At 36.2% G+C, this 18,858-nt stretch overlaps 2 protein-coding genes across 7 annotated transcripts; one reads left to right on the forward strand and one right to left on the reverse strand.

Moving 5' to 3' along the window:
- Nucleotides 1-159: 159 nt before the first annotated feature.
- Nucleotides 160-5,496, reverse strand: rab30 (RAB30, member RAS oncogene family). The gene is made up of 5 exons (XM_032545589.1): nt 5,306-5,496; nt 3,665-3,763; nt 3,496-3,579; nt 3,205-3,388; nt 160-2,653 (listed from the first exon to the last, which is right to left on the reverse strand). The coding sequence occupies exons 2-5, from the start codon at nt 3,755-3,757 to the stop codon at nt 2,403-2,405; spliced, it is 612 nt and encodes a 203-aa protein (XP_032401480.1). The 5' UTR covers nt 3,758-3,763; nt 5,306-5,496; the 3' UTR covers nt 160-2,402.
- Nucleotides 5,497-8,520: 3,024 nt separating this feature from the next.
- On the forward strand, nt 8,521-17,499 carry LOC116708310 (uncharacterized). 6 transcript variants are annotated; one of them, XM_032546200.1, is made up of 24 exons: nt 8,521-8,738; nt 8,985-9,138; nt 10,125-11,504; nt 11,640-11,779; nt 11,923-12,127; nt 12,245-12,349; nt 12,459-12,649; nt 12,755-12,896; nt 13,126-13,773; nt 13,865-14,019; nt 14,343-14,462; nt 14,547-14,594; nt 14,800-14,883; nt 14,965-15,030; nt 15,147-15,235; nt 15,569-15,629; nt 15,812-15,862; nt 15,935-15,979; nt 16,051-16,112; nt 16,191-16,254; nt 16,449-16,502; nt 16,710-16,736; nt 16,824-16,977; nt 17,056-17,499. In XM_032546200.1, exons 1-24 carry the CDS (start codon nt 8,712-8,714, stop codon nt 17,247-17,249), a joined length of 4,266 nt encoding a protein of 1,421 aa, XP_032402091.1. In that variant the 5' UTR covers nt 8,521-8,711; the 3' UTR covers nt 17,250-17,499. The 6 variants fall into 6 exon arrangements, 2 of the variants coding, with proteins under 2 accessions (XP_032402091.1, XP_032402090.1); XR_004336641.1 differs by lacking the exons at nt 15,147-15,235; nt 16,191-16,254; nt 16,449-16,502; ... (1 more) ...; nt 16,824-16,977; nt 17,056-17,499 and having other exon boundaries at nt 16,051-16,070; XR_004336640.1 differs by lacking the exons at nt 15,147-15,235; nt 16,191-16,254; nt 16,449-16,502; ... (1 more) ...; nt 16,824-16,977; nt 17,056-17,499 and having other exon boundaries at nt 14,343-14,594; nt 16,051-16,070.
- The last annotated feature ends 1,359 nt before the right edge of the window (nt 17,500-18,858 follow it).

Consider the following 18,858-nt stretch of genomic DNA (forward strand, 5'->3'; position numbering starts at 1 on the left):
TCACGTCAACTCCAGAGGCCTGCAAATTTAGTATGACTATATCTTTTGCTTTGTCTTTCTTTTTTGGTAAAAAGTACAGAGAGTGAATTGTTTAAAATATTGTTTTAAACTAAGAAAATCTGGCCATTACAAGCAAAAATAATAACAGAGGACAAATGGTCAATAATTAGTGTAGCTGTTTAATGATATACACAGTAATTTAGGGATTACTTTTGTACACAAAAGGAAAAAACACAACAATTCAAACAGCCTTTCAGATGTAAATCCCATTGAAGTTGACAGGAAGATGTAAAGAATTAAGCACAAGTATCTCCTCTTAAACCTAAAGCACAAGAAATAACATAACTGGCACTTCTAGCAAATGGGAAAAAAACTGAAGGTACAAAATCATACAATAAAAGTGCCAAGATGTACTATAGTAATAAATCTGTACAAGAAAACACTAAGTGTTACAGTTAAAAAAAGAACTAAGTGTGCAGTATATGGCATGGTGCAATACAGCAGCCTGTAGTTATGGCAAATGAATAAAAGATCATTTTAGACACTACCATGCTGACAACAAAATAAATTCACAGAAAGCATTGTATGAAATACAACAAGTTATATAAAATTACATGGACACACCCCCTTGAAACTATTTCATGACCAGCACTGACAAATGCAGGAATATTCACGTGTATGTTAAAGAAAACAGCTGACAATCAAAGAAAAATCTACTGATATTTTACTGATAAAAGGCTTTCCAACTGTTTCAAACTAAATCAGCAATCACTAAAACTGCCAATGTACTAAAAAAATATTAATAGCAATGCACAATACTGTAGGTTTTATATGTGGTTCAGTTTTTATGACATAAAAACATGTTCTAGCAGCAAGTAAAAAGTCAAATTTGGGGGAAAAAAATGCTTCACAGTATGTAATGACAGGTGCAAAAAAAATGATTTAAAAATGACAAAGCTGTCATGTGATGTGATTCTCAGAGCAGAGGGAAAATAAACATCCAACAGATTTTATGTTACATTTTCAGCTTGTTCAACCGTAGTAATCTCCAAAATGTAGTGCTTGTAAACATGTTACTGATAACTAATAAACCCCAATGTTCACTAAAGTTGTCATCCGAATTGTAACAATATACCTGGCAAAACTTTTTGCTCTCGTAATACTGCTGGTGAATACTGATGTCGGATGAGAAATGAATCCCAAAGGCCAAACTGGAAAGTCCTGCTGTTTCTAAGCCCTACCCAGATTACCCACATCATCAGTCAAACATAAGTGCATCTGAAGAAATTGGGTTATGATAAAAAAAAAAATGAACTAATTGAGTTAAGTGAAACCTTTAAAATGTTATAAATTCATTACACACAGAGCAATATATTTCTAAAAGGAATTTTGAATGTAGAAATGTTTTTTCATTGGAAGTTTTTCATTGGAAATACAACTGATGTGGCAGGTATCATGCAGAGTCAGGAGTCACCTTCTAAAAGTAGGGTAAGATACCAAAAGGCATCGTTAAAGAAGCTGGCTGTTCACAGACTGCTGACGTATCCTGGAAATGTACGACAACAGTGGCATTAATTGTGTAAGCCACTCCTGAACCAGAGATGATGTCAGATCATCTCTGGTTTTTTTCTCCTTACCTAAGGAGAAAAAACGTCTGTCGTCTTTTCAGATGAAAGTAAAATTTGTATTTCATTTGGATGCAGGAAGAGTGGAGAAGCACAAAATCCAAGTTGCTTAAGGTCTGGTGTGAAGTTTCCACAGTGAGTAAATTTTTGGGGAATCGAATCATCTGCTGGTGTTGGAGCACAGTTTTTTCTGAAGTCCACAGTCACCTACCATGGAAGAGCACTTCACTCTTCCTTCTGCTGACAATGTTGACTTCCGTTTCCAGCAGATCTTGACACCTGCCCACACTGCCAAAACTTCCAATCTCTGCATTAATGACCATGGTATCAATGTACTGAATTAAAACACAAACAGGCCTGTGTAAAACCTCATTTAGTACTGTCCGAGTACTGTCAAGAGAAAGATGAAAAGCTCCAGAAGTAAATAATTGCAACTGAAATATATCACTCTGTTCATAATGAATCCACATAATGTGTAAATGTCACTTCTTAAATTGAATTAGTGATTTAAATTAACGTCTTGATGATATTTTAATGGATTGATGTGCACCTGTTCATCCTGATCCAGTGAGGATACTGGCTTTAATGATAGTAGCACTTTTAAAAACTAAAATCAACTAGCTCCTTTGTACTGCGTATAAAAGGCATGGGAAAAACATGACCAAACTAAGTGTTGGCTTTATGCCATCTTAGCAGGACGGAGGCATTGGGGCTCAGCCATCTACGCTCTACAGTCAATGGCTACCGAGTTACCGCAGCCGGGCAGCTGAGCTCCCTTTAATTGAGGCTGCAGCAGTTCAAATAACTGATGGTTTTACCCTCACCGGGCATTGGGGCAGTGTCATTGTTGTCGAGCTTGTTCTGCTTGGCTTCTCGAATGAGTTCGCACGCCAGGTCAAGGAAGAGTTTCTCGACGTTGTCGGACTCTTTGGCCGACGTCTCCAGATAGAGCATGCTCTGAGCCTGAGCGAAGTCTTCGGCCCTCTGCCTGAGAACCTCTCTCTTGTCTGCCAGATCTATTTTATTACCTAAAAGAGAACGGGCAAAACAAATCAGCCAACTAACGTCACATACATTGGGAAATGTTATTCTGAGCGCCACTCTGACAGAGCAGAGTGTAACGAAACAGATGGGCGTGGAGGTGTATGTGTGTGCCTGCATGTGGGGGATGAATTTCAACAAAGGCTCTGAGTGGGAGTGCTTTATCCCAGAAAATTTGTCTTTTTTTTGACTGACATTTCATAGAAATCACCAAACAAGACAAGGAATTTGTTTGGTGCTATTGGAGATTCCATTGTTTCATACCTTGTGGGCCATTTACTTCTGACCATGTATCAATTCGTTACTACTAATTGGGTATTTTGTACCTGCATTGGCAAGTAGTTCTGTAAGTCATTTTCTACAATATATTCATGATCTATTGAAAGAAGATCCAAAGGGAGGATCCTTAGAGTTAATTTGGTTAGCGCAGAGAACCTAATATTGTAATATTTGACAAGATTCAACAAACCCAAAATAGCATTACAGCCCATGTCATGTTACGTTCAGAAAATAATAAAAGAAAGCACGACTTCCTTACCGACTAATATAGTCACCACTTGGTTGTTGGCATACTGCTCAATCTCCTTCAGCCACTCTGGAAGGCACCGAAAGGAGTCCTCACAGGTAATGTCATATGTGAGAATAAGGGCGTTGGCACTACGGTAGTAACTCTGAGTAATGGAGCGAAATCTCTCCTGTCCAGCTGTATCCCATATCTGCAACTGTAAAACAAAGCAAATGACACATGCAATTATCTGGCAATTTAAAAGTAAATCATTAGCAAAGCATTCTTCTCCACTTTGTGAACCTCTCTGTGGTTTGGGTGTACCTTGACCTTCTCCCCATTGATTTCCACAGTTTTAATCATGAAATCCACTCCAATAGTAGCCCCTTGTCCAGGTGGGAAAAGCCCCTACAATTTAAGTAGAAATTTAGAATTAAAAACTCTGACATTCGTGTGTTTGATAAGAATGACAACATATTGGCAAAACACAGACCTGAGTAAAGCGCCGGACGAGACATGTCTTTCCAACTCCAGCATTTCCTATGAGAACTATTTTGAACAGGTAGTCATAATCTTCCATGCTCATAATAACCTGTAAAGGAATTTTAGAATTCAAAATGACAAAATTGCTCAAAATTGCTTTTAATTACCTAAAACTGTCAGGTGTTACAAGGTTACAATACACATTCAGTGCTCCGATTTTATTTTATTGAAACACATTGAAAATACCTGTGAAACAATACAAGTTTGTTTTAACCGTAAATGAGGTAGTGGTCTGAATTATAAATGAAAAATTAGCTCATTGCTGATCAAACTACAGGTAAACTGAACTAAAAAAATCAGATCCTTTAGTCTTTCATTTCTTACATTTAAAAAAAAACCAACAACCTTCACTCCAGGTTATATTGCAATCCTGTTTTGAGCCACTTTGCAAAAATAAACTGCACAGTTGTATTTTGCTTTGACAAAAATCACAACGTTTTGAGGTCAGTTAAGGGCAAATTAAAAATACAACTTAAACCACAAATATATAAGTTTTAGGAGTCCTTGTACTGCAAGAAGAAAATGCCCAAATGGCTAATTAAATGTAAATGAGATCGGTGGAAAAGTTCAGGCCGAGCTACAATCACCAAAAATCAGGAGCAATCAATTGGCCGGCCAATCAATCGGTCACCACTATACACAACTGTTATGAATGAAGTGCCTTTCGTAAATGTTCATGGTCCTTGAACTTTTACACATTTCGTCATATTGTAACCACAAACTTTAATGTGTTTTATTGGAATTTTTAAGTAATAGTCCAAGGCCAAGTAGTGTATAATGGATAATTGGTTTTCCAAATGCTTTACCTACTCGGATCTAAAGAGGTGTGGCATGCAATTGTGATTGTAGTGATTATACTTGTAGAACAGGCATTTGCTAAATTAGAGATCTGAGTGATCCAAATTGATCAATATTGGCAAATATTGATTAACAGGCATAACAGCAATAACGGTTTGTAACATTTATGGACAGAATTTCTAGGAATAGTCAAGTGAGGAGTTAAATGTTGGGTATTGGCCCAAGCTTCCATATTGGTGCATCCCTAATATTTATAATGCGTGTGCGTAAAAGCAGTATTTAATAAACATTAATAGAAATGTTGGGGGGGGGGAAACACCGTTACATCTATTCTGCTCTGTGGGGAGTCGTGCCTGCAAATCAAATCCGTCACAAATGCATTTCAGGCAGACAAACTGCTTGTTGCTTGCTCACACGAACCTATGTTAATGTCCTCCGTCGTAGTTTTTTTTTTTTTTTACATTAAATTAACAGCTTAAGCTTCCAAGTAGAATGCACCTCTTTACCCTGTCGTGGAGTTTATTAATCCTTTACCCATGTTAAATCCAAACACCGTGGCCCGCGGCTCATGTTTAATCTGATTTAATATTCTAATCCCTGTCAAAAATGATTTATCTTCAAGCTAACTTGATACCCTAGTAGAGCGAAGCTAGCAACAGTAGCTAATAGCGAGGCTACCTTGCGATTCTAGCCATTTTCGCAGCTTCTGCAGATGCAGGAGGGAAGGAAAAATCACAGTCAGAGCACTACATCAACGCAAAAAAAAACACCCCAAAAAACTGTTTGCACTTACCAATAATCACGGGGATAGCCCCGGACTTATAACTACTTGGTATGCATAGGTTCGGCTCTTCAAATAGGCAAAGCAGCCGCTGCTGGGCAGGGCATAATCCCCCCGGCTGAGAGCTGTGTGTCCTAGGCAGCTCAGTAGCAGCAGCAGCCTCTCTGACCAAGAAGGAGGGAGGAGGAAAGTGCACACTCAATGATGTCATTAGCTTTACATCCACTCGTGGACTGCTAATCAGCCAAGTTCAACACCACTGTATTTAATAAACTATGTTTTTTGTTTTGTTTAAAACACTGTTTATGTTTTAAGTTTGATATATTACAAAAAGACATACCCAGTCAGAAGCTACCAACACTTATGTACGTGAAAGTTAGCTGTTAGCTCACAAAAATGGTTTAGTCTTCTTGTCTTTGTTGCTAGGAGACATCTAAAAACCGTACGTGAGCGCGTCCGCCATGTTACTAGTGGCATGTTCATCGTGCAACAAACACTTTTTTAAAGTTATAGAATATCTAAATTTTATTATTAATTGTGTTCGCCGACACTGATGATTGAACAATTTAAGAAAATCTAAATTTTAAATTCTGTTTTTATTACATAATTATTCATTATCAAGGAGTATCCACTGCTTTAGAATGGATTTTCGATTTTATTTTATGAACATAATGAATGATAATATTCTACATTTTATTTTTACTGCACTTTTCATTATTCGTTATCACACAGACATTTACCAATAACATTTACAGCCACCAGATTTTCATGCTTTTCTATCAAAAATGAAGTAATAAAATAAAAACAAAAACAGAAACAAAACTGCCACTCAACGTCGCAGCTGCCGCAACAGAACCCATTGTAGGTGGAACCTAAACAGCCCTCATTTGCTGTGCCCGGACACTTCTTTCGCTTGCACACATGTCCTTGACTTCCTACGGAGAGATGGTAGATAAATTCAAGGACTGCACAGACTATAGATCACAATATGCCTAAACAAATTAATTTAAACATTATCACTAAACCTGCGGCAGGCTGAACCAAGACAAAAATGAGTACCGTATTTTAAACTCCACCCAGAGATTTGGAACGAAAGGAGTCATGTATATTCAAGGAAAGAAAGTAATCCTACTCCGTTACACATACCTTAGATCGTAATACATCTTTTCTTATATCTCAGCTGTATCTTTGATCTTATAATTGTGTTATTGTTACTCTTATTGTAACACTTTTTGATATTTTGTGTGAGCCTTCTGGTACTGATGATGTTGTTACACATGACTTTCTCCAATGAGGAACAAGAAAAAGTATTTCTAATTCTAAACTCGTGTTATTTACTTATTTGTAAGTCTTTGGATAATAGCATCTGCCAAATGCTTTAACATTATTATGCATTTATGTAGCTTTTTTTCAGTGCAAAACTGCAGGCAAAGACTGCAAATGATAAGCAAAGGTTGGCTGAGCATTGCATCATGCAATAAATATTGCATGATGGTTGAGCATTGCATCATGCAAGGCGACATTTGGGTGCTATTTAGAGTCAAACCTTATCTTTATTTACTTTTCACAACACACAGTCGGAGATTTTCTCATCATTTAATCTGCAATAACCAAGTGTTCCTCTGTTAATATTTAATCATGATAATCATGATGTTTCAATGACCTTAGCAATGGTGTCCAAACATTTTGGGCCCCCCCAAAAAAATCTAAAACCATAAACAAAATTACAGCGTATTTTTTCAGAGCTCAACAGTAAACTAAGCAAACAGTAATTCTAATTAAACAAGTAAAGAAATCCGAGTTTTTTGTAGGGAATGGACGTTTAAATCACTGTAGATGGAAAAGTTAAAGTTTTTTAAAAATTATTAATAAAAGGAAATCTAGTTTGCAAATTCGTTTGGGTTTCGATGAAAAGATTACTCTCAGAAATAAGAACAGGATCTGGGTCACTCCCTCTAAAAAATGCCAGCAACTAGGTTTAATAAATTAATTAAAATCAGATTAGGGTTCTCCAAGTCTGTTTCTAAGTAGAAGTCTATGAAATTAAGGGAAAGTAAAAATCAGGGATTATAAAAGACACATTTTTAATTTGTCAGTAATAACTGTGTGTTTAAAGTAAAGAATAAAAAAAGTATATAATCTGCATCAACCATATTTTCCAATGGTCCACAGAGGAACAATTGAAGGTGCGCCAAATGGCTCCAAGGACAGTCCTGCCTTAGAATTTACACTAATTAGTTCATATAAAGCCAAATTTACGAATAAAAATAACTTGAATAATAAGTGTTAATAACAAACTTATAAGAGAAGCAAATCCAGGAAACCACATGGTCTGCCATCACACAAGTGCTTTAAGTTTGCAGACAGTTCAAAATATGAAGGGTAATTTAAACATTGAATTGTTCAAATACTGCTGCCATAAAAACCTGCGGTGAATAGTGACAGATGACAAATTATGATCATAAAATGCTTTGAACACAACCAAGACAGTTACTCTTACTAAAAATAATAAAAAATGTTTTGTAATAGTTTACAGTTGTCACTAGAGGGCAGCCGTAAACTCTTTGAGATAATGTGTTAAGGGGCTAGTTCAGAATTTTTCAGATTTGTGTTGAATTTGTGTAAATATCACTGTTAAGGACCCGTGACAAGAAAGGTTTTCATAGCATAGCACCAAGGTGAAAACCTTTATTAAAATCTATGAACATACAAGAAAAAGTATTAAGTTAGTAATGCAGTGCAATCAATAAAATGGTAAATAAGTCACAATCAGAAAGTTGTTAAGACTCAAAAGATGGACTGACTTGTCAGAGTTTCAGGAAAGGAGCTTTGAAATAGCTTATCATCTGAGCAGTAGATGCATGTCTGGTCAGACTGGAGGAGTTACAATATCTTGAAGACACTAACCTTCACAGTCCCAGTGAAAAGTTATGAGCAATGAAAGGTTTGATCAGTGAACAAAAGCTCACTTCTATGAAGCAAAACATTCAAGATGCTCCAAGAGACAGTATTACTGATTTAAAAGGGCAGTATAAAATTTTCTGCACAGATGGTGCCATTTTATAGCACAATCAAGTCACTATGTTATCTTAAGTTGATATAAAAATGCTGTTTATATCAAACATAACGTAAAAGAAATTCGACTTCCCATCATAGCCATGTCTGACACCTTGAAATTGGCCTCTGTCTCTTTAAGAACCTCCAACCATTTCTAACATTACGAGAGGGTCTTCGCTGCAGCCTGCGGAAAGGGGCGGTGACGGACCACTGTCAGTCTCATACCTTATATGGAAATTGGACTATTACATTCCGGAAATGAAGGGGGCGCTATTTTCACAGTCACTAGTATAAATACCTTAAAGAAGCGGGGTAAGAAGTTTGAGAGGTTTCACCACTGACATTTGCCACGCGATCCACAATGCAAAAACCAGGAAGTCAGCAAAAGGTACTTTCTACCGTATTAAATCCTTTTTTTACAGAGTAAATCAATACGCTTTTCTAGATTAGTTAGAAAATATAATTGACAGCTGTAAACGAGTGAAATTCGTAGTTCGGGAAGGCTAATTTTAGCATGTAGCATAGCTAATTATTTCGTGCAGGCCACCGTTAGATAAAAATCTAAAAGTAGAAAATGTATAATTGAAAAATGTATTTTATGCTCAAAATTTGTTTTTTTATTTATATTTCACAGATGCACGTATCAATTTGTAACACTGGGATCGGAGCTAAAATTGTTCCGTACTGCATGAACAACAAGTACTACTGTCCCCTTTGCTCATACAGTGCGGATGAGTCTTACAAGGTTAAGAACCACATTGCAAGAACTGCTGTGGTTCAACATAACGGTATGGAAAAATACACTAATGAATGTTTTTTTTTACACACTTATCAGTTCTCTCGTGTTTTTATTTTATTTTATTTTTTAAGGTTAATATTTTTTAAAATATGTTTTTGTACACCAATGTTCAATTTCTGGAAAGTCTAATATTTTTTATAAACTAACAGCTTTCTTTATAAGCTATCAGCTGCCATCATAGTACCCAGAGATGAGTACATCTCTGGGTATTTTCAATGTATTTCAATGTATTTTTAGTAACTGTGCAGCAAACTACACATTTAAAAGTAACAAAGTATTTTGTGAAATGGCTATTATTAAGTACTGTTTTACTGATTATAACGTGCAATGTAATATTACCCATTTATTTAAGCAGACATTAATAAAAATGAAGTTATGTGCACTGTTAGGTATTTTAAAACCAAAAAGGAAACATTTTAATACAAGACAACAAATTAAGGTTAGAGGAAACCTAACATAAACAACTTTTATCTGTGTATCGTGTTTAAATTTTTTGTGTATTAAAATGTGTTCTTCATTCAGTGAAGTTACTCACATTATGTTGCATGTAAGAGTATAACATTTTGAAAAATGGTCCTAATTATTTATTTTTTTGTCAAAATTACAGAGTAATTGAGTTAATCTGATTAGTTAATCTCTGCCCATGGCTGTTTGAGCAATATCACTTCTAAAATTTAAATTCATTTTTTGCAGAATATATATTTGTTATCTGGAAGCCATTAATTGTTAAATCCTACAAAACAGTAACAATGTTAAGGAATGTACAGTGATTAATTCAAACATGGCTTTTTTTCTACCAATCAATTGTGTATTTAATAGCTACTACTTTTATTGTAGTAGCTATGAGGCTACTAAGAAAAACAGGGATTCATTCTCCCTGTTCTGAGGGATAATGAATCACATCTTGTTTAAACATATCTGCAATGTATATAAATGCTTTTTTAAAATTTTACTCATTTCTTTTTGTTACTGCAGAATTCCATATCTTCAGATGTGGCCTACCATGTAGAGACACCACTCACTTCCATTGTCCTTACTGTTTTTCCACCATTGACAGAAGGGACAGGTTTGTTAATCATTTGGTTAATCACAGAATGACTTTTCACATGGTGTCCAGCTGTGCAGCAGCCCAGCCACCTGTCCACCTACCAGCTACAGACATCCAGGCTACACAGGCGCCTGTCCGTCCAGCAGCTACAGACATCCAGGCTACACAGGCGCCTGTCCGTCCAGCAGCTACAGACATCCAGGCTACACAGGCGCCTGTCCGTCCAGCAGCTACAGACATCCAGGCTACACAGGCGCCTGTCCGTCCAGCAGCTACAGACATCCAGGCTACACAGGCGCCTGTCCGCTCAGAAGATATGATTACATGTGAAATGTGCAATCTGCGCCTGAGAAAAAAGAATCTTCGTATTCATTTGAAAAGAAAACACCATGAAAAAGTGGAGCTGATTTCACAAAATCATCATTTAAGGAGTCAGTGTGTGGATGCAAAAAAAGGTGTTTTTGCTGTTCAGAAATCCTTTTGTGGTCCATCAAAACCTATACATGTAATCAAAAACACCTGGTCACAATTTCACAGATCAGAGTGTGAGCTTGACAGGTGTAATGTGAATGCACAATTTGCCAAGCGAAGTGGGATTTTGCCTTTTGAGTGTGAACACATTCAATCATTACGCTTTTGTCCACGCGCCACAGACTCAGAAGGACCTCTGTCTGAAACTACCCTCAACATCCTGGTTGACAACTTATGGTTCAGTGTTAAAAGAAAAGAAGAACTTTTAAAAAATCAGCAAGAGGCGCTATCAAGTAATACGCCGTTTTCAGTTCTTCTTTTTGGCAGTGGGACAGACACAACTTTTCACGTGTCTATCTTTGAACCAAAAATGGCATTTTTCAGCAGACTTGGAAGGGTGATTGTCACTTACGACAAAGGAAAAAATACCTGGCATTGTGCATGTACAGAGGGCAAAAGGTCCTGTACGCACAAGGCTACGGCAAAGTGGCATCTTTTTGAAAAAATGCCAGACATGTTCAAAGCAGCAGTACATTCAGAGGAGGATGTTATGTGTGGGACAACAGTATCAGAATGTCAGGAGGAAAGTGGTTCCATTACTGATGATGCAGCAGAGAGGATAATCAAGTATTTGATTTACCACAAGAAAATACCTGCTGATCTTCCTGACAGTCTTATCACCAGAAGTAGAGACGCCAAGTCTCTCAATGGGTTCCCCAAACATCTGATCCCATCAGAGACTGAATGCACAGAATGTGGACAGCACGCCAGTCTTGGTGACCCTCAGTTGTTGTCTTCCACTGCTAAAATAGTGACTCTGACAGGAGTAGTTAAAGGTTAGTAATTTAATGTACTCCGCTGTAAGTACAAGTGCACAGATTTATTTTTATTTCCATAAGAATAATATTAATATTTTAATTCTATCATGTCAGCATAAGATCTTAATAGTAACCTTTTTAATATTCTCGTAGGTATATCAACATACAGGAAGACTTGCCCCAACTGTTCGATGGTTTACCGATATCAAGACTGGGAAGATGGTATTCACAACTTCAACGATCACTTGCTGCTGTCCATACATTTTTGTCTGGTACTGAGGAATGCATTGCAGGTTAGTTGCATTTTTTAATTATTTGTGTAGAATGTGGATATTATTTTTAACACAATACAATAAATGGTTAAACATGCATTAATGAGCTTTTCATCTAAAGGCATCACTGTGACTTTGTAAATGTGCCTTACTTATTTCTGTAGACTCACACTGCTGTAAGTCGCATAATCGAAACTATCGAATACACAGAAGGAGAGAACTTTCCTTTCAAGGATCGAATCCTGCAGGCATATCTGTCGTTTGAAGGTCTAAGTGACCATGATTACCAATACTCATGTGATTCATGTGGGTATCATCCTGCAATTGTTGTCATGGATCTACATAAGAAAGGTGTTTTCAGCATGCCAGGTAGGTCTTTATGTTTGAAACCTGCATGGATCAAAATACTGTTATTTGAAATTTTTGACTCATCTGAAATTAACATTAAAAAAATAAAATCCTGTGTTTTTTGTTTTATTTTAATAGTTAGTGAAATACCAAACCCACCTCAGCAATATAATGGCGAAGTTAATGCGCGCTCATTTTGGGAAGCGGTTACTATGGAAGTGATTAGCCGTGGACTTTATCCACGTAAGTCTGGTGTCTACTCAACAGATAAATGGGAAACATTTTGTGTACCAAGTAATTCATGTATTAATGTGACTCAAATGTTTTTCCTTGTCTCCATTGTATTTCTCAGCTGGCTGCAAGAATCCTTTTGTTGTAAAGCCTACTTATCACAACTGGTCCCCCTGGATTGGACCACAGACAAGACGATCTGACATTTTGATCAACACAGAGAGTGAAAAAGTCCACTTGCCTGATTCCGACAGTGATGTAGACCAGTTTCTCACAGAAGAGCGGCTTGCAGATGAGGTTCTCAATCTCAAGGTAGTCTCTTTTTTTTTATTTATTTTCAGAATTTTCCGATTGTGTTTGTCTTTCAGGACAGTTAAATAATATTAAAAATAACTAACTTTTGGTTTTATTTTAAAGCTACCTGAGATCAGGAGACTCTGCAGTCAATGTGGAATTGACAGCAGAGGTTCTAAGATGGATCTTGTGCTCCGTCTGCGGGACAAAATGGCTTCTAGAGCCACATATAACAAGGTTTTTGAGAAAGTGTGGGGTGCCTCTGGTAAGTGTGTGACAACTCCTAACAGAAAATGTGTTAACCCATAAGAAAGTATGACCTTGAGAAAAATAGAAATTACCAAAAAAACATGCCTTGTGTATCTGCTATTTTGAACATATAACACGTTGTCATAGTAATGTCAATGCTATTGTTAAGCTTAATTTAGTACACAACAACAAGGACCTAGATAAGTTGTATGCTGTACTAATAAGAATATGATTTGTTGTTTCAGGTGGATGGGCTGTAATCACTTGTCCCTGTGGCATTATTTATTCTGTAAAGTTTAACCTGAGAGCGGAGAGCCCTAGAGACTTTGCAGACCTTCTTTTATCCTGGAAGTTTTTTCCCAATATTACAGTGTATGACTACCCCAGGGGATTGGTAAGTCATCTAAAGAAGAGGTGTGCTAAGGATACCCCATTTACCATCCACGATGGTAGATTGGTTGAGGCCACCCCTGAAAACATAAGACAAGCTACTGAAAAAAAACTTGCTGTAAACTTACCCTGGTTGAAGCACAGGAAAGAACCAGAAGACAAGGGAGGGCATCCTGTCACTGGCTCATTAGAGCATTATTGTCTGAGTGACGTTTTCCACCAAGGCAATAGTAAGGATGAGAAGGATGTCTTGCGGAAGATTGAGATGGTTCCGGAACTGGCAGGAAGATTAAACAGCCAGTGTGCAGAGCAACTATTTGCAGGCATGAGGAAAAATAACTACTTCCTGAATATGCTCAACCCATCCACGCACATCTTTCTACAAAGAAACATCCTCCACCATTTCAATCTTAGGAAGAACACAAAAACCAAACAAAACATTCTAAAAGTTGCGGGGCCGCATGCAAATTTGGTCCTAGACAAAAATGGATGCATCATAATGGGTAATGCTCAACTTTTGTGTTATCGTTGTGGTAGTCTCTGAAATTAAAGCACAACACATATATTAATGTAGGACTGTTTCTGTTGATAAAGGCTGTGAGAAAAACCAGCAACATGCTTGCAGTTTGGAAGCCAGCGTTATTCAAACTCACCAATGTTCTCTTGATGACTCTTTGACAAGCTTACAAACAACTGGAGCAAATAAATTCACCTGGACTCAAAAGCCTAATAACACAGAAATTACTTTGGTAAATATTTATATCAATTTTGCTTGGTGTTTGTTTTTTTAATATTTCTTTCTGTGTTTTTTTTTTTTTTCAAATAATTTTTAGTACTTATAGTTGTGACATGATCAGGTGTTTGAATTTTAGTTTAAAACAAAAGACACTGCACAACAGTGTTCCCAATATTTTTCTGTTAGAGACATCTGTTATGATGTGAAATTTCTAACAAACAAGCAGTATAAGCACATTGTAAGTTGTGGATATCAGTAAACATACTTGAGGAATGCATGATATTGTGCAAAATTAAGTTAATAAAATGTATTTGTCTTCCATTTTTCTTTCCTAAGCTTGCTCAAGTATTGGACCAAACCAGAGATCCAGCTGAATATGTTGCTTGTGTTGATGGGCAGGTCCTCACCAGAGGAGACATGTTCACTCTTGGTTTATCGCAAGACATGAATGGGCAGGTGAGTTTAAATATTTTTCAAGCCATATCAGTGTTAAAGTTGTTTTTTATGTTGTTAAAATATGACTGCTACAATTCTTCAAAGATTCTGAACTCCTGTCTGAAAGTTGTTGAAAGAATGTGCATCAACAAGGTATGTCAATTTATGTAACCTACATTTGTTTCATGATATTTGAGAGGTTGGAATCGTATAAAAACTAAAAGAGTAAATCTCATAAACGTGGAAATGAAAAACAATGTCAGGCATGGTTTCGGATGTGAATTTAACATAGATGACAAAAAAGTGTCTCTTTACTTTGAACTTCTTGATTGTCCCTTTTTTATTATTATTTCTCTAGGGCATCAAAGTTTTTGCAGGAAACAGTCATGTAGTCCACACCTGGTTTCCACCTCTTTCCCTTGACCCAGCACAACACCTACCAGTACATCCTGTTGATAAATTTATGTTCACCTTTGGAGGTCAGATTCACCACAATATATTAATTATTTGATTTAATTGGAAGCCGCAGGCACAAGATCTGGACTGGGTTCTGATTCCTGTGTGGCATCCTGGACATTGGACACTATGCGTTAGTACAATACTTATTTGATATTCACCTTCATATTTACTGCCTTTCTTGAAAGTAGTCAAATTCATTCATTAATGTGCAGTAGTGTTCACCATCAGTGCGACATATTATTTCAGATTCTGAAGCCTAAACATAGGGAGATTTTCTTCCTTGATTCTATCAATGGCACTGGCTTCACTGATGAAAACCGCATCAGAACATTAAGGTTTTATAGGAATAAGTTTGAGTGTGGCATGTGTTCAATATGTTGTTCCGTTGTTCCACGGAGGCAAAGGTTCAGCATTAATCTTCATTTTTATGTAACAGTAAATATACAAATTGAATTTGTGAATAACATTTTAATGTCTGAAATTTGATAAGACACACATTTTGTAAGCAGTTTCTTGTTTCTTTTTAACAAAGACATGGGTTAAAGCTGGACCATCAAGAGACCGTTCTGTCTCACATCTGTCTTGCATTTTCATACATCTTTATAATTTTTATGTTGTGAAATATACCCTTGCTAATTTTTAACTTCTCTTATGATTTGCATCATCAGAGAAGTCTGTCTTCAGATGTCATCTGGTCCATGGACAGAATTTGTTGGCAACGATGTTGAGGTGAGATGTTATGATGGGACACTTGTGGTTCTTAAGAGCTGCTTATTTCAAACCGTTCCTGCTTTAAATGTTTATAAGCAATACTGTGGGTAAGGCTGTTGTCCTTTACCTCAATTTTATAGTTAAAGTAATGACGCATTACTTTTCTCTACCCTGTTTGAATTTTCTCTTAAACACCACAGGGATTGCCGAAACAAGGACTGTCCAACAACTGTGGAATGTTTGTAGTGATGGTAACATCCGCTTTCACCCACCATATTGTTGTATGGTTTGTGTAGATGTAATAATCAAAATTTTCTCAACAGTATGCACTGTACTTTGTGATGGGAGCATCATTTGATTTCAGCGAGGTAAAGAAAAAGATGAGAGTCTATTATTTCTGTTTGATATTTCATTAAATTTCAACCTGTGATGTACACAGAATGATATGATGACAATACGAAGATGGTGGTCTCTCACTCTCTTGACAAACTTCCCTGTGAAGTAAGAACAATAATGTACCACATCATGTTACAAATATGACAGTTTTTTTAAGAAAACATCCCTTTGTCCTTTTTAAAGGTCCAGAGAAGAACTGCAAAAGGAGAGAAAGCGGAAAAAAGTTGAGGAAAGGGAAAAATGTGAGGTGAGTTGTAGCTAAAATTCATGACTTTGTATTTTCAAATCATGTAATTTCTATTCACAGTACACTTTTGGTGTATGCTTATTTTTTTAAGTCTGAAATAAAATCAGGATAGAACAATTAAAAGGGTTGAATGACTTTTTATGTTATTTGGGCTTGCATTAATCTTCCACTTAAAAAAATCTATATTTTTACAGACTCTGTTTGCTGATGACCACAACTATGCCAAAGCAACCGAGGCACAAATTGAGGTTAGTTTTTAAAAATATGCATAACTAGTAATTTTGATTTGTGTATCTTTATGTGCAAATGAAACTACAACTCTAAATGATTTAGGCAAAAAAAAAAAAGTAAAATGTATTATTTGGACAGCGTTTTTTATACCATTACAGATGGATAGGATAAGGTACTGACAGATACTAAGTCTTAATTATTGTTTCATGCTCGTCACCATTCAGGTACAAAGTATACCGCCAATCTTACAGGTAAGATTCATTCATAATCATGTCATAGCCATTCTTCCAGGATAAGTCTTGCAATGCACCTGTTTTTTTTACTATCATTATTTTCAGATGCCTTTGATTGTCCTGGAAGCTATTCTCCAGGAGGTAATACTGGCACAGGGAGACACAGCTTACCTCACGTTGGCATTGACATGCAAGTCCTTTGAAGCCATTGTGTCTGACCCAGTGTTCAGGAAGAAGACTCACTTTGCTTGGTTGGATGGTAAGGACCTTTCACTTTTTTCACCTAAAACATGTGAAATTAGATTTCCACTACATAAAATAAGTTTTTCATTAACAGGTGAGATCAACTGGGAAAATTTTTCTGAATCATTCAAGGCAGAAAACAGGATTCCTTTTGCGGTTATCCAATGTTCTTCCTGTAACCGGCAGTATAAAGACTCTGTGGGCTTCACCGGGCATGGAAGACGAGGAGAGTTCCCTCGTTACTATTGTGATGGCATACCTGGACACTGCCCTGAATGCCAGTACTAAATGCAAGGAAGATATTAGTTTTTTTTCTTTTTTTTTTATGATGAAGCACATTTGCCTTTTTTCTTGTTCAGTCATTTGTTTTTGAAATATGTTAATAAAATATTATGTACATTTTTGAATGTTACTTTTGTTGTAACTCATTTGATTGAAATTATTTAGTTTTTATAGAAATGGTGTCATTTCCACACAGTTACATTGTGGCTGTATTTTGTTGTAGAGTAGAGCCAATAAAATGGTTGTAAATATATTGTAACAGTGTTGTTTAGTATTTGGATAACCTTGATTTAACAATTTAAAATACATGCTAAGTTCATAATTTTCAATATTTTATATGTGTAAATACAATGTTTCCTATACTTTTTCAACAATGACTGGAATCAATACAAATTTCATTTACAAACCTGACATACGGCACAAACAGAAACACAAATGTTTCTGCTTGTTTTAACAGTCAGAATGAACTGTTTTATAATAAAGCAAGCACATACAGAAACATTGTTTAGTTACAAAGTTATAATCCAAACATAAGATTAAAGGTAAGCTGAGCAAAAGTAGAGATCAGGTGGAAGTGATGGAAGCTCAGGTGAGGAGCAGTTGCACATCAAGCCGGAGTTTCTGAAGGGTGGAGGAGATAAGACCGGCGCCGTGATCAGGTGAGATGAAGACAGTTATAGTTACAATTTACACAGGTTTAATTTATGTATCCAGTGAATTTATTAAAAAAAGGTTTTCATATAGAAAAAAATAACTCCTGAACAGCAGATCATTCTCTCTGGCGGTGACCAGCGCAGCGTCTACGGCCGGGTCCGAAGATTATTTCTTATCAAATAAAATTTCTAAAACCTACTTTCTGTGTGAGTCTTTCCAGGTTGAAGCTGAATTTAAAGTTTTAAATGAATCACTGGGTTCTGCAACAATTGCATATTTAAGGTCTTTGGAGCGCAGTTTATAAATTGATTGCAATTAGAATAGATTTGTAATTTCTAAATGGAATAGTGGGACACCAACCAGTTTACTGGTTAAGACATTATGGTAAACAATAACAGTTGAGCTTGTTAGAAGTTCAAAAGTCATTTAATTTGTTAGTGAATTATATTCAAGATATGAATAATAAGAAAAATATTTGGCAAATAAACAGAATTGTGAATGAACGGACCAGGTTGGCCAAAATTGTTGACCAAACCTCTTTTCCATCTAGTCCTTATGAAATAATGAAAAGGACATTGTATATTAGATTTTAACTTATTTATTTTAAGAATACCATTCACAACATCTAAAACTATTATTTGAATTTCAACACCAGCAAGTATTTGTTTATGGATGGACTGGCGATGTGTCCAGGGTCCATCAGCAGCTCTCACCACCCCGCTATATGTGTATAATAATTAATGGAATGGATAGATGTGTTCTTAATGTAATGTACATTTGTCTCTAAAATATTAATTTAATTTGTTTTATGACTTTTGTTTGGGATAGTTAGGGTGTAAAGATAGATAAATACATCTCCATGATTCCTTCTTTTAGATTGTTTGTTAATATAATTTTAACATCCGAAAAGAAAGATTTAATAAACGTAATATATAACGTATCTCATTTCCTTAACGTTTAA

Source organism: Xiphophorus hellerii, chromosome 18 (genome assembly GCF_003331165.1).
Source record: "Xiphophorus hellerii strain 12219 chromosome 18, Xiphophorus_hellerii-4.1, whole genome shotgun sequence".
Classification (NCBI taxonomy): domain Eukaryota; kingdom Metazoa; phylum Chordata; class Actinopteri; order Cyprinodontiformes; family Poeciliidae; genus Xiphophorus; species Xiphophorus hellerii.

Bases quoted from the DNA above. Each gene is read 5' to 3' on its own strand.
- rab30 (XM_032545589.1), bottom strand. From the start codon at position 3,757: ATGAGCATGGAAGATTATGACTACCTGTTCAAAATAGTTCTCATAGGA. The intron at 3,580-3,664 runs GTCTGTGTTTTG...CTTAAATTGTAG, and splicing joins TCGTCCGGCGCTTTACTCAG to GGGCTTTTCCCACCTGGACA. The intron at 2,654-3,204 runs GTAAGGAAGTCG...GTTCTCTTTTAG, and splicing joins AGTGGTGACTATATTAGTCG to GTAATAAAATAGATCTGGCA.
- LOC116708310 (XM_032546200.1), top strand. From the start codon at position 8,712: ATGCAAAAACCAGGAAGTCAGCAAAAG. The intron at 15,031-15,146 runs GTTAGTACAATA...ATATTATTTCAG, and splicing joins CTGGACATTGGACACTATGC to ATTCTGAAGCCTAAACATAG. The intron at 16,255-16,448 runs GTGAGTTGTAGC...ATATTTTTACAG, and splicing joins AGGAAAGGGAAAAATGTGAG to ACTCTGTTTGCTGATGACCA.